The sequence below is a fragment of the Trematomus bernacchii genome, unplaced genomic scaffold (genome assembly GCF_902827165.1).
Source record: "Trematomus bernacchii unplaced genomic scaffold, fTreBer1.1, whole genome shotgun sequence".
Taxonomy (NCBI): Eukaryota; Metazoa; Chordata; class Actinopteri; order Perciformes; family Nototheniidae; genus Trematomus; species Trematomus bernacchii.
The window spans coordinates 8,201,655-8,222,991 of NW_022988098.1; the positions used below are offsets into that span (position 1 = coordinate 8,201,655).

At 39.6% G+C, this 21,337-nt stretch overlaps 1 protein-coding gene across 1 annotated transcript in view; it reads left to right on the plus strand.

Annotated features, from left to right (window-relative positions):
• Positions 1 to 21,337, plus strand: part of LOC117475609 (integrin alpha-5-like) — a 67,692-nt gene that overhangs the window by 17,049 nt on the left and 29,306 nt on the right. The window contains exons 4-17 of the mRNA XM_034121913.1: positions 630 to 753; positions 2,007 to 2,068; positions 2,218 to 2,263; positions 2,430 to 2,555; positions 5,957 to 6,001; positions 6,718 to 6,761; positions 6,854 to 6,910; positions 10,657 to 10,709; positions 14,242 to 14,444; positions 15,092 to 15,283; positions 16,221 to 16,266; positions 16,353 to 16,466; positions 19,449 to 19,504; positions 20,299 to 20,456. Of these exons, the coding sequence (XP_033977804.1) occupies positions 630 to 753; positions 2,007 to 2,068; positions 2,218 to 2,263; positions 2,430 to 2,555; positions 5,957 to 6,001; positions 6,718 to 6,761; positions 6,854 to 6,910; positions 10,657 to 10,709; positions 14,242 to 14,444; positions 15,092 to 15,283; positions 16,221 to 16,266; positions 16,353 to 16,466; positions 19,449 to 19,504; positions 20,299 to 20,456 (1,326 nt within the window). The remainder of the gene's footprint in view (positions 1 to 629; positions 754 to 2,006; positions 2,069 to 2,217; positions 2,264 to 2,429; positions 2,556 to 5,956; positions 6,002 to 6,717; positions 6,762 to 6,853; positions 6,911 to 10,656; positions 10,710 to 14,241; positions 14,445 to 15,091; positions 15,284 to 16,220; positions 16,267 to 16,352; positions 16,467 to 19,448; positions 19,505 to 20,298; positions 20,457 to 21,337) is intronic.

The window sequence follows — 21,337 nt, forward strand, 5'->3', positions numbered from 1 at the left end:
AGGCAACAAGTTAGCATTGTTAATTAATGTAGAAGACAATGAAAATAAGAGGCAGTGTTGATCTTATATTGCAGGGTACACTAGTTGGTACCATAACTATAGTTCAGATACTAACACAGTTTAATGGTTGTCCCAGTTTATTGCATTTTGAAGCAATATGCTGCACCTTTACAAGGAGGAAGGGTGACCACTAAACCATGAGTATGGCAAGTAAAATCAAATATATTACCGCACATGAAATGCAAAGCAGTACACAGCTGCTGCTTAATGCGTAGTAAACATTTGAAACATTCCCCAGCTATTCCTAACAACCTGTTATCCCACAAACTCCATATGGCTCATATAATGTCTCCCTGTGGCCATGGAAGTAGATTCCTCACAGCACACATTGTTTCCTCCGTTACTTGGAGCTGCTTTTGTATTTTCTACCAAGAAAACGAGCCCACCCTCCAATCTTTTATGTCCATCGAGTACCGTTTTACTAGTTTCCAGATTTCAAGGGCTCTAAAAGCTTAACAGACGTTCTGTGTGTAGTTACAGTGGATAAGCTTTGATTGCATAAGTGATGTTTTAGGGAGAAGGTCAGGATCAGGATGTCATTGAGAGGCTTCTCTCTATATGTTTGCCAGGCTTGTGCTCCCCGGTACTACTGGAGAACCGAACATGACGAACCCTTCGCTGATGTCACAGGAACCTGCTACCTCTCTGTGGACAGTCTGAAAACTTTTGTTGAGTACGCACCGTGCCGAACAGGTGAGTTTCTGCAATCCTTCAGAGAGGGTATGGCCAACATCGGAGCAAGTGTAGTTTACCTTAGTCCAAAAGCGACATTAGTATTCAGTGTTTAGTATGTGTCTTTCCACCTTATGAATATCTTCTTTTAGCTCTGTTATGGACTTCAAAAACGGAGACGTGATGCAAAGAAAATGCAAAGTGAAATGGACAGGTCTTTGTTTGACTCAGATCTGACTCTGGATTCATAACACAAACAGATACGATAACAACCCTAACCCTAACCCAGAGGAAAGCATTCCTTGATGTCCTTTCCGAATATACGTCCATAAATTATCTTTAACATTTCACCTGCTCAGAGTCAAATGCTTTTGTTTGCTTAAACTAGAGGAGAATAACAAACACCAGTGTGAGTTTGTTGAGATTATGACCATCCTAGCCAAAGTTCCAGAGGGGGGATGCCACATTTAGCAGCCATAACACTAGCTCTACCAGATTAAGAAAGCCCCCTTTAAAATCCTGTATTACTTAAGATTTTAAGTTTTCGTCAATGCCAAAGTAATCCAGTGATAGTTGTTTGTAACTGGGTGCATTGCAAACAGGTATTGCTAATCACTTATTCAACATACTTGTACTTGTATGACTGTTAACAAATGTAGGCTAAAAAAACGTTGGTTTGCAAAGCTAACTGAGTCCATGGCGACATTTTACTAAATCCCCCAAATCATTCAATAACTTAGAGCAAGATTATCGCCCAAATCAAAGTAAGTAAATTAGAGGAGTTACTCACTCTCGCATATACAGAGTACTAAGGTCGGGAATGTCCCAACCACACAGTTGTTATACTCCCAGAACACTGACACTATCCATATGAGTGGATAGAGAAGAGAGTGCAAATATTTGCTCTGTGTTGAAAACCTGTGCACTTATATAGAAGAAAAAACCTTAAAAGTTATTTTTAACTTGTTTTCTAGCATTTTTACAGTTTGTATAAATATGTTTGTGCTAAATATTCTGTATACTGTTAACTATATATCGAATGAAAGTTGCTGTCTACAATTCAGGTCAACTTTTTAAACGTATTGACTAAACCAGATAGTTAAAACAGTTACTTTTAAAGCAAATGCTAAAAATCTGCCCTGAATTTTGACTTTGACGTGTTCTGTTGTTTTCCCGCTCTCAACACAGCAGATTGTTTAGTTTTTTTGTGTATGTCTATAAATGTGTATTAAATGTTATGTTAAGTGTCCAATGTTTGATGCTGTGCATTGCAGAAAGACATGGACCTGTTGGACAGGGCTTTTGTCAAGGTGGATTCAGTGCAGACTTCACCAAGGTAAGATAAACATTTGTTGGACCCGTTTCCCCCATAATCCAACAAATAGCTAATCTGTTCTGGTCGAAGTAAGCAGTGGAGATTCTGCTGTGTACATCAGATTTGCAGAGTTTGTTTGACACTCATGATGTAACTGTTGTGTGTTTCAGGACGGGAGGGTTGTGCTCGGAGGACCAGGCAGTTTTTACTGGCAAGGTGAGCTCCAAAGAATGTGAAACAGCATGGATTTTTCTTTCTAAAGATTCATAAAATCAATGCCTTTGTCTTTAAACAAGCTTTAGTTCAGGAGCAAGAGTTCAAAAGTCACATGTCTTATTTTAACCCCTGACCTTTAACCCTTTGTCAACCAATCATCCCACAGGCCAGCTGATCTCAGCCACCACAGAGGAGATTGTGAAGGCCTACTACCCTTCATACTTTCTACTGTCTGTTGCCGGACAGATTCAGACCAGACAGGCGCAGGGGAACTACGACGACAGTTATCTGGGTGAGGAAGTACACTTGAGTCAAATACATGTAAATGGTAAATGGAGTGTACTTATATAGCGCTTTATCCAGTCTTTGCGACCCCTCAAAGCACTTAACATACTACATGTACTCATTCATCCTTTCACACCTCATTCATACAGAGCAGTACCACTTGCTCTAGGAAGCTAACACTCACACACTCAGACCCCATTTACACGGGAACGAAACGGGTTGTATCCGCATAGTGTCTCTTGCGTATAGCCCTTTCATTTACACGAGGCCGTAACAAAACGATAGAAACGGATCCCGCAAACGATAACGGGTCCCAAGGTGGATAGATCTGCAAACGGAGCGCTCTGGGGGGTCAAACGGCTTTGTCCTCGTGGGGCTTCAGCCTAAGCCTAACCAATCCAACTAACCAATGCAACAAGTAGCCAATAAGAGGGATAGTAGGGAAGGCAATGCTATCGCCATGTAGAAAACATTTTTTGCTGTCATTCTGCATAACAAATAGCCTTGTACTTCAGTATTAAGCAGGCCAGTGTGTTTGAATGGTCCAAGGGGAAATGTTTCTGGCTAATGGTGTTTTGGAATATTGGATAGTCTTCTTTTATTGCTGCTGTACATTTTAACACCTGCCAGCAGCAAGAACTTATGACTTAAGTTGGTTGTTTATTATGTATTAACATTTAGAGCAGAATGACATTTGAGTTTGGGATATTCATGGTTCCCAAAGGTTAATATTGGTGGTGTTAGAAACCCTCTGACCTTTTGTCTAACACCACCATGAGGTCAACATTTTGACCAGGACTTTGGTAAGTCAAGGAAAAAACCATCACCTTAAAAACAAATGATTGAGTTTTTCATTTCAGACTGCAGGTAATTAGAACCTAAATCTAACTGAATATCCTTCTAAAGTTCTCTTATCACATTCATACTCCCTACAGCAGGGGTGTCAAACTCAAATACACAGTGGGCCAAAATTAAAAAATGGGTACTAGTCGAGGGCCGGACTGGTTCAATGTTTATTGCAAAATTACATTTTTCCACAGGCCAACAACAGCTTCAAAAAAACAATTTCCCTCAAAGAAAAAAACAAACATGCCCTGTTGTCACAAGAGAAAAAGTGCAGAAGGAAACATCCATTGAAACTCAGTTTGCTGCTGTGATGCTAGTTCAAGCCAGATACTTGGCATCTCATCTTGGGTGCAAGTTCATCAATGTTTGGGGTCAGGCTCTGAGCTGAGGAAATCCTCAGGATTGAGTGAAGGTGGGCGTGCAATATACCGGCGGGCCAGATCTAATAGTAATTAGAAATTATCCTGCGGGCCGAAATTAAATCCGCCAAGGGCCTGATTTGGCCCCCGGGCCTTGAGTTTGACATATGTGCCATAGAGGAAGAACTCTTTCCATTTTGTACACATTTGGACACCAACCTCGTGGCAAATTGTCAACTTTGTACTTGGAAAAACTGGAAAACAGCAGTTGGACTTTCTTGACCTTTCCTCTTCTTTTGCAATCAAGCCAAAAATATCAGTGAAAGCATGACTCATGACCTGACTGAAGATACTAGGTCATCATCTAATGGGAAGATCACCAATAGACTGAGCACAATAATACTCCCAAGGGGATATACAGTAAGCTTCTGATTATTTCAACTTGATGACCCTTTTCTTTAGAGCTAGTCAAAAAGTCAAAGTCAACTTTATTGTCAATCTCAAAATATGTTTGTATACACAGAAAGATCGAAACACTGTCTCCCACAATCCCGAGGTATAAAAAACTCACACATTAAAATGCAAGAAGACTCAATAATTTACAAAAAACCCACAAAATAACCGTTTACTTAAAGTAAGCAAGGATATATATATAAAAAAGATGATGTACATAGTGCAAAAGGGAGTGCAAAATTGTCCATAGCAGCGTAAAAGTGACTGTGACTGGTGCTGGCCTCAGGACACACATTTTGCCGTCATTACCTTCTTCCAAATGTTCAAACTGTGGGGCCTGGAGTTTAAGGGCCACAGTATAGGGGAATACTGTCGGGTTTCTGATCGTTCCCCAACCCCCTTCCAGATGGCTGAGGAATATTTATGGTTTATATATAGTTTTATAGTTTTTGGTCGTGTGAGTACCCCATTGATTTAGCATTGCACTCCAATAAAACAGGGCCTATTGAGGGAAACCTTTTCTCAACATATCAGCCCTAACATTTGCATTTAGTTATTCTCTTTTTATATAAATGCTAGGTTCGTTTTCTATCAAGTTTGCTTCAGTTATAATAGTATTACTGACACCATTTACAATTAGATTCGTTTTTTGCTGTTGTCTTTATTCAGCGCAAAGGAAAGCGGTCTCACTCATCAATAAGGAGTTCATAATAAGGATGGAAAGACCAGTTTAAAAAGTGACCAAACCAACAATCCAGAGCTACCTTGCTTGTAGCATAGACGAAGCGCTAAAGCGTGCTAGCTGCTTACGAGCCAATTTGTGGTTTATACGATGAAACATTCCTCTAACAGCAACCTCATGTCACATTGTCAACTTCGTAATCAGAAAATTGAAGAAAGCCAATAGGCGGTTGAATAAAAAGTGTCCAGAAAAACATCCAGAGCTACCTTGCTTAGACATAGCGTTACTCTTGCTAGTTCCTTTTTGGATAATATGATGCAACTCAATCGCTGGAAGTAAAGGATTGAGAGTAAGAAAGAAGTGAGCTTTGCCAGATGTCTGTATCAGGTGCCTTTCTGCTTGAAGCTAGCAGCTCTTTGCTACATTAGCCGCTACTAGCTTAGACGCGCTAATATCTGACTGAACTGTTAGCAGTATGTTGCTTTTTCTGGAAAGGCACCAGGTTTTGCAAAGCATTAAGTCATCGTCAATTGTAAATTAAGTACACATAGCCATTGTAAGATGTCAACATTTAAATATGATTTATTTAAAATTGTCAGTTGATGTAAACAAATGATGCTACATGCGCTACATGACTGACAACAACAATGTGAAGGCTATTTATTTTACTAGTAACCAGAAAGACTAAAACCTCTATCTCTAGCTGGGATATGTGTGTCTATGGGGAGATTGCAACGTACCATAATTATAAACAAGCAAAAGACCTGTCATGATTTACCTTTTGGTGATTCAAATGTAAATTGGCTATCGTTCTTTAGCTAAGTGGGTGTGATCTGTGCTGCTGGGTTAGCTCGCTGAAGCTAGCTTGAAGACTTATTTAAAAAAGAGCAATTAGTTCGCTAATCTAATATCATTAAACAAAATAGCTACGTGTTGTTAAAACTTCTTATAACCCACACACTAAAACAGATGATGTATTATAAAACCTTTTTAATGTTATTCATCACTCCCAACCACAGCTGTTTGCTCTCATTCTCACTCTGTCTTTAATCTTTGTTCCTCCTGCAGGTTACTCTGTGGCTGGTGGCGAGTTCAGTGGGGATGATGAGGAAGGTGAGGGTCATGTTTACAGTACAGAGAGACAACATGCATGGCTGACTACAGGGTCAAACTCTGTCTAATGTCTAACTGCTCAGCCTTGACACACGTGATTGAGTGGAAAAGGATTATTAAGTCTTTCCGGAAGCAGGAACAATTAGAGGGGAATAAAATACAAACAAACCTCAAACTTCATGAAGTGTCTTTGTTCATTGCACTGGAAAAAAATGCAAAAACAAGCTGTTTTCACTTGAAATAAGTACAAAAATCTGCCAATAGAACACGTGAAAATGTGCTTGGTAAGATTCCTTGAAGAAGGGATATCTAGATAAATCAGATCTTGTAATTAGCTGGGAAAATTTATGTTGAACTATATTTTACCAGAATCAGTAAATGTTGTGTTGCAAAATAAGCTGCAAATGCTCAAAAGTGTTCTGTTTTCTGATGTTAGTTGGTGATTTTCCAATAAAAATGTGAAAAAAAAAAAAGTTTCATCTGAGATACAACTCAAAATAAGATTGTTTGACTTAACAAGATGATGCATTGTCTAATAACAACACCTGATATCTCACTGCACTGAAGTTATTATGTCTTATAGCAAGTGTAAATACATATTCTGACTAGATATTAGACAAATATACTTGGCAAGATTTCAAATGTAGTGTGGTCACACCTTTTTTTGTCATCAGTGTTGTTTTGAAATCTCTTAACCTTTGCTTTCCTTGATGCAGATTTCATCACAGGAGTTCCTAAAGGACTCATGCTCTATGGTGTAGTAAGGAATCTCGATATTTAACAGAAAAAAAACACATTTAAAAGTATAAACATGCAGTATACCTTAATAATCTATGTTTTCCGTCGCACTAGGTGTCCATATTGAATGCAAAGGACCTGAAGTCTCTGCTCAACTTGACAGGAGAGCAGGTATGTGCACATCTGGCTGGATATCTTCTGTAATATAGCCCCATTTTCATATGTGGGTACACGTTTAAATTGGCTGGAGGGCTGGAGATGAAGGAATGTGCCCTGTGGAGAGGGTCAGAGTTTGAGCTTACAGTATGCACAGCTCAAGGTTCCTAAAAAGCTGTAACCCAAACCCAGAAACAGCTAGTGTTCATGTTGTCACTGCATTGATTGAGCATGTACTTTTTAAATCAGGAAGTCCTGTAGTGTGGTTGAATTTGTGAGTCACTCGCTGAGCTGTTAGTCATAGTGCTTAAAATATAACCAGAAGATGTGTTATTTTAAAAAACAAAATGTCCCTTACTCCTACACTGTAACTAAAAATTGCTTTCTAAAGTTCAGCTGAAACTAGGCTTTCTCGATTGAAAGGAGAGAGGCACGTATTGAAAACGTCACTTTTATTTCCTTGTTCCAAAGAGTGGGCATGAAACTAATTTGCTTCATCTATGTAAAGGATATTGGCTAAGTTTAGGTTACAATTGTTTCCTTTATATATTTATCGTTATATACCATCTTTTGCTTCTCAGGCAAGTGTGTTTCAAGTGTTTTTTTTAAATCCACTCATATTTTCAATTGCAAATGCACATCAAAACTGATGGATGGAAACTGTACTTCCTAACTGAATTGGCGAAAACATACAGTGGGAACTTGGCACTAAAGAGGCTGTATTTTTCAAAGTTACCCTCATGGTTTGTCTGACTCAGACTACTGTAACTGTGGTTGTAAAATAAATGAAACCTTTGATCAACTTTGGAATTTCTTCTTGCGTAGGAATGAAATGAAGTCGCTTTGGGAACTATTTTGGCATCGAAAGGAGGAACGATTACGCAAAACAAAACTGAAAAACATGCAAAGCTATCTGTTGAGTTGGGACATGCTAACAACTCCATGAGGAAAACTGATTTACTGGTGACTTTATTGTGCAATTTAACACAGCAAGAAGATAGGGGATGTGACCCCAGACACATGAGAAAGTGTGTGTGTGTGTGTGTGTGTGTGTGTGTGTGTGTGTGTGTGTGTGTGTGTGTGTGTGTGTGTGTGTGTGTGTGTGTGTGTGTGTGTGTGTGTGTGTGTGTGTGGTCAGTGTGGGAGGTCATCAGCTCAGAGGTGTCAGTCTCAAAGCGCTGAGTAAACTGTTAAGTCATAGCGAGAGTTCGGAGGTAAACTAATGGACTGTCTGCTCTCTGTGTAGTCAGCTGCAAAAACACCCCAGAGGGTCTTTGTGAAAGAGGCCCCTGTTGTTTGGTGAATGAAACCTTAAATCTTGTAATTTTTCTAAGCCAGTAAACAATATTTCTTCTGTACAGCCAAGTATCCTTGGCCTACAAAAACAATTTGTGTTTCCAAATCACAGAACAATGTGTCATGCCTCAGGGACCATGCTGTTTTTACCACGTGATATCTCTAGAGGTATCTGACCATTATTGTTAAAGAAGTCGAACTGTTCTGGTTTTATTGGCTTGGAGTTTTGATCGCTCATGATTTTCAATGAGGAGTATCTTCATTTTAAGTATTGCATTTGTTCTTTGTTAAAATGCATGTCAATTTAATCATATTATACAATTATACATTTATTTTATGCTTTCTCTATTTTGTTTCCCTCTTGTTGTAGTTCCCCCTCAGTACCACCAAATCATAGCCTTAGGATCGCCAGTTTCAAACTACCGCAAGATAATCTTAAATGCAAGACTCGCTGGATCCTTTCAATGGTATCCAAACAGCAGAAAGTCTTTGTAGAGCGTAGTTTTGGGGGCTTGCCATTTTGAGAACTTGAGTTAAGCGATACAAAAGTTGTGGTTGCGGTTTGACGTTAGCTTGGCTTTATCGGCGCAGGATGGTTTTGTGCAGGTCTAGCTTTAGTGACGAAAGTTTTAACTTCTTTTAGTATCATCTCAGCTTACTTGGAACCCCAACTGAGATGGTACCAAAAAAGCACTATCACAACTTTTGGAAATATAAAAGGAAAAGCAAGTCTAATGGCGCGTTTCCACTACAGCGCGGAGCACGGTTTAAGAGGGCTGTGACGTCAGCAGCCCGTCTTTGGTTGCGTTTCCACTTGGCCTAGTACCGGCCGGCGGGTCCTAATTCACAGTTTTTCTGGCCTCATAAAATCGTGGGTCTAGGGCCAGAGACAACGAGGCTGAGTCGGGCTGAGTATGCTAAACTAGAGAGAGCATCGCTGGCAAGGGGGCTACAACTACAACAAGATGGACATATTTGACCGTGATTTAATTGTAATACACGTTTCAAAATGATGCCGAAGTAACAACATACTGATACCGGTTAGTAAAAACCATGAATTAATGCTTTGTCAAGTCTGCAGACAGACGGCAGGCGAAAAACCTTTTAAAATGCGTGTTTTCTAAATGGAGATTGGCTAAGCTAACGCAGTATATGCTCCAACCGTCCACACTCACAACAACGGCCTATACAGACATAAATAAAGCAGCGACTGTATTCGCCATGACACAGGCAGTCTGTGGTTTGTACTTGTTTAACTTTTGTCTAGTTTCTGAACAGATATGAGGAGCTGTGAGCTCTGAGTGCTAACAGCTAACGGCTGTGTTGTTTTTCTGGGGTTCTCATTGACGATGACGTCTCGGCTCCGCCTACACTGCGTTACTATAGATACTACCCCAGTTCCTAAACTGTAATGGAAATGCGCCATAAAGTGAGCCAGTCCTAACGAGGCCTAGCCATACCGAGCGAGGCCGAGCGAGGCCGTGTAGTGGAAACGCGCCATAATTGAGTATAGCCAAGCTTCTCTATGCAGAAGAAATGCAGCGTTGGTATTAGTTTCAAAAAAAGTATTTCTTGAGGTGAAAGGATACAGGTGATTTATTCCTAGAGTCCTTTAGATAAAACTACTATAAGTGGCCATAGGATATATTTTTATAATACTAAAATAAAACAACAAAAACAATGCGGAAGGGGTAATGGACATACATAGTTTTGTATCTGTATCTGCATCTACCTTTGTTCACCATATCAACCCAAAGGTGATAATATGTCAATGTTGTGCTTAACCACTATTTACTACTGAAATATAAGTTACTTCCTTATTATATTTCATGTTATTTCTAAGCTCCCTGATATCACTTCAGCTCAGGTAAACAATCCCTGTTCTTCAGCTCTACAGGAAGTGGAGATCATATTATTTACAGTGTAAATCTATCTGGCAAAGCTTCTTACGGGATATCGCAATGAATCTGAACTTTGTCCAGATCATTAGTTTGATTTATGTGGATATGAGCTGTTTTGCATGTGTGGTACAGGAAGACAACCCTGATATTTTGTCTCATTTTTCACAAGGGGCTCCAATCTCTGTGTACATATCACTTTGAAACAATGCTCGCTAAAGGATGTAACCTGACCCTAATTTATCATATATGGTATGAAATGTAACCGGAAAAACCCAAGACCCATGTGTATTACTCCGAGTGAGTTTTAAAGGGGTTTGAATTCCTGATCCCAGGACCCCCTACCTCTTACAGAAGCTTGAACACTGAGCTCCATGAAAAGGGAGAAAAGAGGAGACCCCAGGGGATTTTGGGATTGAGAGATTGAAGAGGAAAGCTTCTGGGGCTGAAGGAGAGTACAAAAGAGGAAAAAAGGGCATGGAGAAAGAAAATGAAAGAAAAAGAAAGGGATCTGTGCACCGTGGTGTGATTACAGGCTAACTCAGTCTTGTTTGTAATGCGTTCCAGATGGGGTCTTACTTCGGATACGCAGTGGCAGCGACCGACATCAACAACGACGGGTGAGTGGATGGCTCATTTATACTGGAGACAAAATTAACAACATTTTAAAGGTCACCTATTATGCAAAATCTACTTGTTCATGTCTTTTCTACATCACATGTGTCCCCTCTGTGGAAAGAGATTCTGAAAGTTTCAGGAACAAAGATTCTCTCTCTTTTTGTCCTGATCCATTTATATAAAAACCTGTCTGAAAATGAGCTGGTCAGATTTTGGCCACTTTATGATGTCATCACGATTTTTGGCTTGTGTAACCATTAGCCAACCACCAACCAAGGTAACCCCCCCCCCCCCACCACCCACCTTATCACCTGAATCTCCTCCTAGAGCACCATTAGGCGCTTTCACACCGGAGTACTTTTCCCAGTATAGTTCCGATATAGTTCCGAAAATGTGCGTTCACACCAAAAAAATCCGGAACTAGAATTTAGTTGATGAGAACCTTTTCACCCCCTTTTCAGTCCCTGCTAGAGAGCAGGCACTTTCATGGGAGAAAAAGGTTCCCATTTCTGATTGGCTGGGCGGATTGCAAACCACGCCCCGTAAAACTCCCAACAAGTTTTGTGAAGCTGCCATTTTATTTTCCTCGCATTAGCATTATTAGCATTAGCATTAGCCCAGCGCACAAAAGCAGAGAGACTAATTTATGGCAACACAAAATAAAACATGGGAGCGGTGGAGTGATGAGGAGGTGTCGGCGTTTCTGGCGATTTACTCGGAAGGCTTCAGGAGTCCCAGCAGCTTCTCCTGAAGCCAGTCCCCAACTCCAGGGACTTCCGGCCGGGGACTTCGGGTGGCAGTATACGCCGTGAAGTTGTTTGCGGCCTGCCAGTAAACCCAAAGCAGAAGAAGACGAAGTGATGTCAGCGGCTTCATTTGCGTAATCCTCCCTCAGGGACTTATTCCGGTGTGAACGCAATCTGCTCTTTAGTTCATCAGAACTAAGTACGGCAAAGTACTTGGTGTGAAAGCGCCTATTGTGTTCTTTTTAACCAAATATCTCTCAGAGGGGCGTGGGGAGGGGCTCCTTATTTTCATCTAAAGTAACAGACAGAGAATCAGCACTTTTGAAACAGGGCTGAAACAGAGGGGATTATGGGATGCTGCAAAGATCTGTTTGGTGTTTGGAGCCAAACACTTCAGAGACATGTTCTGTATAGATCTGAGACCTGTGATATATGATGAAAAACAGTATAATAGGGGACCTTTAAAATCCTACTTTGAAATTGTGTTACCTGTATTTTGTCTCTTCATAGTGTTTATCTGACAGACAGTCTACAGATGTATATCTTTCACTTTTTAGTTCTGTTTTCTTTACTATTTTGAGATCAAACTAAGACGAAGATTAACCTTTATTTGGCTAGGGTGACGGTGGGACAGACGATGGTAAAAACTGTAGAAATAGAGACAAAATGGGGGAAATAAGTGTAACGGCAAAGATGAGGTCACTGAAACTGAAGCAAAAGTTTCCCATGCTCATGCTCAGTCACCCTGTCACTCTCGAATGTGTCATGAACTTTTCTGAAAATACCTTCAGTTTCCTCTCAGTGTAAAGTTCTCCATTTGTTGATTTCACTTCCTCAAATTCACTATTCACTATTCTATATCATCAGTCAGGACTTATTCTTAGTGTGTTTTAAAGTACGCTAACTTGCGCACTTGTTTTGGAAGCGAGTGAAATATAAAAAACAGCTTCTTTTAATTAATACTTTTTCAATTATTTTAGAATGCAGAGCAGCACAAACAATCACAGAAAGCTTTGCTGGTTCTTCCTTTGCTCAACAAATGCGGCAATGTTAGTTACATTCAACTGAAGCTAGCCAAAGCTTTAGCTAGCTTTGTTTTAGCCACCAACGGCATTGCTGTAAAACCACATATTACATACTTAGTCAATAACAGGGTGTCCGCGGGGTCTTAAAAAGTATTTTAAAGTTGATAAATCAATTTAGCGAAAATTAAGGCTATCAAAAAGTATTTAACGGCATTTTCCAAGGTATTACATTTTGTAGCTTGTTTTCAATAAGTATATAAATTGTCCAAAGAGGTTGTATTCTACAGTCTGCCTGAATGTAATCATTGCGTAGGTGTGTAGTGTGATTCTGTGTAGTTTATTTATGGCATCCCGTTGGATTTGACGTCATCTGAACAGGACATCGCGCGCTCACTGCTTGATAGCGTGTGAAGGTCCGTTTACGCCGGTTGTTAAACAACATCGTTATGGGGAAATGCAAGTCTGCGTCCAAATGGTTGGAAGATAAGGAGGAAGGACAATCAATACTGTATATAGTAAATGTGAGGTAAAGTGTGTCGCCAATGTAACCGGTTAAAACTCAAAGTGGCGATGAGGTCTTAAAATGTATGGAAAGGGTCTTAAAAAAGGTCTTAAAAGGTCTTACATTTGACTTCAGGATTCCTGCATATACCCTGAATAAGTAAAAAGGGCAAAGCAGGATCTTGTAGGAATTTTGAATCCTTACATATCCGGAAAGTTATCAAATTATTGACCGTGGCTGTTTTTGTCGGGGCTCAATCACAGTTCCTTTTAGCTTTTTATTTCCTACTTTAGGATCAGCAATGAACACAAAACATGAAGACATACAATTCTCTGAAGACAAATATCCCTGTGCTTCATTTTAACTGGCGAACATATTACTGTTTAACTTTGCCTGTGTAAATGTAAACACTTACGATCCAAGTGCTGTAAATCTTTTTTTATCATTTAGCAGAGAATCGGACACGGTGACAGGCATTAAGAAAGATTATAATATAGAAATTGCCATTTTTCTCTCTGGGGTTCTTAAGTAGGTCATAGTGAATCATTAAGGCAAGGCAAGTTTATTTATATAGCACTTTTCAACACAAGGCAATTCAAAGTGGTTACAAAAATGAAAGACATTAAGAGCATAACATTAAAAAGCAAAGATAATAACGCATGAATAACACAGGTACATGAATAATAGTTACAGTGCAGTGTGAGATGTGAATAGTTCAATTAAAAGTAGCTGCAAAAAGAAAGTCTTCAGCCTGGATTTAAAAGTCAGTATTAAATTGAGATTGCTCAACCAGTGAAAAACTCCTTAAAGGTGGGGTAGGTAAGTTTGAGAAACCGGCTCGAGATACACTTTTTGTTATATTCCATGGAATGCTCTTAACATCCCGATAGCAATGAATATCTTAAGTGCTTTGACAAAAAATCCATTAAAAAATGTCATCTGTGGAAGCCGTGGTACTGTAAAAAGTACGACCAATCATTTTAGCCAGCCCGGCTAAAATAACTGGATGGCCTACCTGCCTGTCAGCCTTCCATCGGTGCACAAACTTATCTCGTGCCCTCATTGGTCATGTGCGCGTTCGTGTGTGTTGGAGGAGGGGCTCTGTAAGGAAGTGGCAGATTTGTTCCGGCTGTGTATTTTCAAATTCTAGCACACCTTTAAAGTATGTTTAAGCTGATATACTCAAATGTTAATCACTTATCACTGCTGCCAGTTTGGATATCTGCCAAAGTCTTAATCTCTCTTCCCTTTGTCTTCCCAGTTTGGATGACCTGATAGTGGGCGCTCCGATGTTCATGCGTCGAGGGTCCGATGGTCGTCTGGAGGAGCTGGGAAAGGTGTATGTTTACCTGCAGAGAGGCCCTCTGATGCTGGAGCCGAGCCATCTGATTGGTCAACAGGCTTTCAGCCGCTTCGGCACCTCGCTGGCTCCGCTCGGTGATCTCAACCAGGACGGATTCAACGGTAGGTCTGCTACATATGAAGGAGTTAATCACCATAAAACAAAAATAACTAGTACTTTATTGATCCCAAGTTGGGAAATGTTTGTGTTGTAGCAGCATAGAAAGACATGGCATTGTACAATAAAAGTAAAAGACTAGAAATAAACATTTAAAAATGTCAACATCTCAATAGCAAGTAATCTTGACTACCAGTCTAAAATTACATTACATTACATGTCACTTGTTAGATGCTTTTTTCCAAAGCGACTTACATACATTCAGTACTGTGGACAATGACATGCTGACTGCAGTGGGACTCGAACTTGCTATCCCCTGATTCAAAGTTCAGCGCAATAAGTTCAGCGCACTATCACACTGAGCCACAGCCTCCTCCTGATGAGGCTAAATTGACCGTTAATCGCTGTCTGAAACAGTTTAGCCAAGACTTCCTCGGTTCGATAAGCAACCTGAGAATGCAGTCGTAGTTGAGAGATCACTAGATTTTTAGTAGCTAGCTTATAAAAAGCTTCATTGTCAGCATACAACTCTGAATGTAGGCTTCAGCTTCAGACCTAAAATGGAGATGTGTGTGTGAGATATACCGTGTAAATACAGTATTTGAGAAAACATGAAATTCTGAATATTTTCTGTTGATGTTATTTTCAACAGACATGGCCATCGGCTGTCCCTATGGAGGGGACGACCAGCAGGGATTGGTTCTCATTTATAATGGCTTTGCTGAAGGACTGATAGACACGCCCACTCAGACTCTCTCCGGCCAATGGGCTTCCAGCTCTTTCCCAGCAAGTTTTGGTTTTTCCCTGCGAGGCAACAGCGACCTCGATCAAAACGGCTATCCAGGTAGAAATCAATGATTTATTCAATGGATTGTTTTGATTTTTCTCGAAGTGAAAATGTAGGTACTTAACTTATCCATATTCAGTGTATTGCCTACAGGCGGTTGGCACGGCTCCATCAGTCTGCATGGGAACAGCAGCAAAACAGATTTAAGCCACTTAAAAAAAATCAATATCAGTTTAGGTATTTTTCATTTAATCGTTTATTTGAACCGGGACAATGCACATTAATGAACATTTTAAACAAAGTAATGCTTTGAAATGTAAATGAGCCGGATTTTAGCTTTGAGCTCATTTCCATCCGTAGTCCCGTCACGTACAACATAAGTATAGGCTATATTTAGATTATTTTTAACACCCAACCTTGCTGTCAGAGAGCCTTTTACTACAGGGAACTGAAGCCATATTGGACATCTTTGCCCTCACCAAAGCTACCAAATCTTCTTTAAAAAAATCAATAATTGACCTAACAGAACCCAGAAACGGCTAGATAAAGGTAACATGTTCCCGTCACAAATGGCTGTCTAACTTCAAGGTAAAAAAGGTAAAAAAATCGAATTATATTATACACTTAAACTTAGCATGATTTTGGGAGGTGGGCCTTTCTTTTACTCAACAAAAAATATGTTTTGATGCCCCCCATCTACTCCTATCCTGGTACTATTTCTGCAAATGTAATACACTGAATGTGGATCATTACCTTAACAACCCCACTAAACTAAGAAGTAGAAGATGAAGAAGATTTCATTTCATTTCAAACCTTTATTTAACCAGATTGGTCCCATTGAGATCATAGATCTCTTTTTCAAGGGAGACCTGCAAGATGGACCTTTATTAATTCCCCGAGGGGGAAATTCAGTTTCCAAAATAAACAATCTGATATATCCCTTTACACTTTGCCATCTGCTGTAATATCTTCATGCAACTTTCCCTTCTTGCAGATCTGATAGTTGGTGCTTTTGGGGCTGATAAAGCAGTCTTATACAGGTATGTGAACACAACTTGTAGTATAGTTACAACAGTATCTACGCTTCTTTTTATTCTAATGCCTTCATTCTCTGTCTGTTCATCAGAGCTCGACCGATAGTGAGCGCCAGTGCTTCTCTCACGGTGCAGCCGACCATGTTTAACCACGAGGAGAAGACTTGTGAGCTGATCACAGGGACTGAAACCACCACCGTGTCATGGTATGGACGTCAACTATTTTCCTTATTTTCCATTTGAATCCTTTTTTTACTTTTTTTTTAAACAACACATTCAGTTTCAATGACAAAAAACACATATGTGCAGGTTGTGCATTTTTTTCAACCCCCCCCCCCCCCCCCCCCAAACAGAATAAGACAAGATTAATAGTACAAAAACATTTAAAAATAAACAAACAGATGGTTGAAATCACAGCACAAAAAACTAAAACAACAACAACAACAACAACAAAACACATAGCAAGGTTGAGATAAATGTTAGTCATGGTTGACTTAAATCTGTGTTCTAATTCAGTTATAAAAAATAAATAAAAAATTAAGAATCAGTTAGGGAACTTTCCATGTACGTTAAAAATGGTTGCCATGTCCTATAAAATGTACCAGTGGAGCTTTTCATTTGAATCTTAACAGGAAGATTATACACCGTTTGATCCAGCGCACAATATTTGTCATTGTAGCGGAAATATCTGTAATGATTTAAGAAAGATCTTGAGAGAGGTTTAACCTGTTAAGCCCGAGAGACCCCGGTACCGGGGTACTGCCGCAACATCTTGCAGGAAACAGTGTCTGAGGGCATGTTCATTTAATAAAACTATGAATGTTTTATATCCATGTAACGGGAAGAAACTCATCTAGCTGATAATTTTTTTTTTTTTTTAAAAGAAAACCCACAATGCTAACACTGAGCCTCTGAATTAGCAACGAGCGACAAATGCTAACACCTTACTGCACCGAAAATCACTCACAACACCTTATTATTTATCTTTTCACCACATCCAACACATCATTTCACATCGTGAGGTGACACAGAATCGATTGACACCGACATTACCACTGAATTATACGTATTTGCGACGTTATAAGCAAAAGCGGACATCAAAACAGGTGACGCTAGGTAGCTAAAAATGCTAACATTTTTACCTTGGCTCTGTAGTCTTTCCAAAGTGGTCTTCAATGGCATTAAAACGATACAAACGCTGCTGAAGTTAATCCATAGGTTAATCTAATGTGTCTGTGTCCCTTTGAAATGATTTCTGATAATCCATAAGCATTAAAACTGCTTTTCCGTTTCCAGATGTCAAAGCTAGAGATAGGTCCACTCTGATGCAAAATTACATGCGCGAAGCCCCCACCTTTTCTCTTCACAACGTGTGTGTGTGGGGGACTCCCCCTTTGATTCTATTGGCTCTAACGGTCAGAAAGAGGTGTCAACCATCAAAATCGAGCAAGGGGGGCCAGAGATATGGAAAATCCACCCAAATGACCCCAGAAGTGGTTTCTTTTTGTTAAATCTCTCTAAAAAGGTAAAATGTCACTTGTTTTACATCAATCTTGATACAGGGTACTTATTATATGTTGTACTTTGGATTCCTAAAGCTTTTAGTCTACTAACCCATCATCCAAGGGTGGTTTTCACTATAAGTAAAAAAGAATTTTTGGACGGACACTATAATTTACAGTTTTTTACTATGTAAAATCTGAATTTTCTTTAAAATAAAAAACATCTATATTGATTCTGACTTTTCTACATCCAACTCACAGGTTTATCATTACTTTGAGAAAAAAGATTATTAATTTAACCCTTTTAGAAGGGAAGATATGGTCATTTGTTCTGGGAATGTCATTTTCGAGCCTGAGACCTGAAAAACAGGCTCAGGGCTTAACAGGTTAAGAGCTCCTCGACAATAACAGAACATGGGAAGTCTTACCAATGTTATGAAACACACGTCTTTGTTCAGTTTCAGCTTTCTAAACTTTTCCTCACCAGAATGTCAAATGACTAATGCCAGTTTCCTGTTTGAGCCGCTCCGAACTACACACTCAGTATTCTTAGACCCAGTGAAAGAAAATGGGAACATTTTAGCCTGCTTTCAATCCCAATGAAGCTCTTTCCACCAATTCAGTTTAACCATTGTGCTAACCGGAACATTTTTAGACTGACGTAAGAGGCATTTACCAAACCACCGAACATTTTGCCCTTTAGGTTAATACAAGTACGTCTTTTAGTTTTTTGTGTTTATTGGTGTTTTTGCTGCTGTGGTAACAAAAAGGGGATGAAAGGAGCGGAGAGGAGGAAGTGGAAGAAAGGTGGAGTAGTCGTATGGAAAGATGAAATGGTGGAGAGAGTGGTTATTATTAACATTGAAAAGGTTGGAAAAGGGATTTCACTTTCCTCAAAATGAATGAGTAACTGTTTGTGAACGTTTACAAGATTCCAGGCATTGATTACTTTAAGGATTTGTAACTAAGAGTTGTAACCATTAAGATTTCTAGCCTGTTTTATATGGTTACACCCTTGGTAACAGCAACATTAGTGCTAGGAGTTTTGTAAACAACAGCAGGAAATACTGTAGTAATCGTTGGTTACTTTGAGGAGTCTTGATCCAGCAGATCGCTGTACTGATAATTACTGGTTTTATTTGACTGTACATACTGTAGTCCCTTGATCCGAGTGTCCTCCTTAGCAACGGTGTGCTCTCCTTAGCAACGTTCTCATAGCGAAAAATAGCAGACCTCTGGAATGTCGAAATTGACCAATCAGAATCGAGTATTCGACTAAGCTGTCTAATAATCAGTCTGACAAATGAATGATTAGTCCTGAGCCATGCAGTAGTAAATAATGTCAATAACTACGACCGAGTGACCTCCAAAACTGTTTGTAATCAATGTGATTTAGTGACAAAATGGGAATATTTCAAACAGATTTAACAGATTTTTTAAGAAATGTAAAATGTCTTAATTGAAAACCTGTGAGTAACTTCTCCATAGAGAGGTAATTACTGTCTGTAAATACACTGAATGGCAATTCCAGAAAAACCTTTGTGCATAAATACTATTGAATGTGGGGTTTGATTTCATGAAAAGAAATGGATATACAGAAGTTCCTCAAATCAGTGTAAACACATCTGTCTGAGATCAGTGTTGAAGTTTTTTCTCTTCATATTTCTGTCTGTGTTCAACCTCCAGTGTCAGCATCGGTTTCTGCCTGCTGGCTAATGGGAAGCACCTCCCCTCTCATCTAGGTGAGGCACACACACACACACACACACACACACACACACACACACACACACACACACACACACACACACACACACACACACACACACACACACACTTACACACACACACACACCACACACCACACACACACACACACACACACACACACACACACACACACACACACACACACACACACACACACACACACACACACACACACACACATGGTCCCTATTACCTTGCTTTCCTTGCACAGCCACAAGTATGCTGGACTTCTCTGTGGTCAATTTGCCAGTTAGGATCAAGATAAAAGAACAGTCCTGTAAACAGAGGGTAACTTGGTGGGCTGCAGCAGTTTAGAAAAGTGTGTGTGTGGTTACTTAAAGTGCACCGGTGTGTGTTGTCTGTGTTCTCTGCATAGTTGTTGTCATGTGGGCTGCAACAATGCACTCATTCTGTGAACAGCACATAAGGTGGTTTATTTTAATGTTTACCACTTCATATGTGTGTGCATTTGCATATATAATAATAATAAATCAAATAAGCACACATCCTTGGTAATAAAAAATGAATAGATTCTATTAAAATAATGTGATTATTGCGAATAACAGTGAATATTGCACCCATTGGCAGCCAGTATTGACAATAGTAAAATGCCAAAAGAGTACTGTTTACCTAATATGTGTGTGCCTCTGCATATGCATGTTTTTTGTGTATAATATATTGTATGCGTATAAACAGCCATATAGATTTACAGTGCATGTTCACTACATTCTTACCTTGCGTGTTTTTGTATGTGTGTATCTCCAAGGCTTTGTGGTGGAGGTCCAGCTGGACAGCGTGAAGCTGAGCCAGAAGGAGTCCATCAGGAGGACTTTGTTCCTGGACAGCCAGCAGCCCTTTCTGCTGAAGACCCTCAGCCTGGAGAACGGAGAACGCTCGTGCCACGAGACCAAGATCTATCTGAGGGTCAGTCACAGAGCTGCTTCTCAGGGATATAAACTGTGTTTTTGTAGCACCTTAGAGAATTTCAGATTTGTTCTCGCTAAAGTGAGATTTTTAAATATATTTTAAGTTTTCGCTTAAACCTCAAACACAATTTTTGAAAAAGGTTTTCCTCACAATATTGTCCCCCTCCCCCAGCTTCTTTTTACATGTTGTTAAACCTACTTCAGTATGTATACAGTCAAATAGCTGCCTCTCAGGGATATGTAATGTCTTTTTGTAGCACCTTAGAGAATTTCAGATTTCTTCTTCGCTAAAGTGTGATTTTTAAATATTGTTTTTTGTTTTCCACTTCAACCTAAAAAGATTTGTAAAGAATATTATCTGAAGAATTCTGAGGTTTTCCCCACAATATTAACCCCCTTCTCCCAGCTTCTTTTGACATGTTTTAAACCTACTATGACCCGTATAGAGTGGTGCAGGAATGAGTTTAGAATGAGTTCACATTTTAGTCTCCAAGTCTAACGTTAGAAGCCTAAGAAAAGGTCTGTGTCTAACACAAGCTGAAGAGATTCTTTGTTTAAAATACGTCAGTAAATACTCCTTCTTTCATGAATGTCCAAAGCTTCTATGTGTCTTTAAAGAGCGGTTGCTAACAAGTGAGTAAATAAACTACTAAATGTCATCATAAGCCACCTTTAGCCTAGCGATGGTGACACGAAATCACATCAAATGGAAAAATCCCATTGCTTTTCGTCGATGTAGCCTTAGCAATGCACTGCACTGACGTAGAAAACTAGACAGATTGTTCATGAACTTTAGGTTATTGTAACTTTTCTTTCAGGCCAATCATCGCAAGCCTCTCAAAATGCCTTATTTATCTTTCACAAATGTTCCGCTTGTTA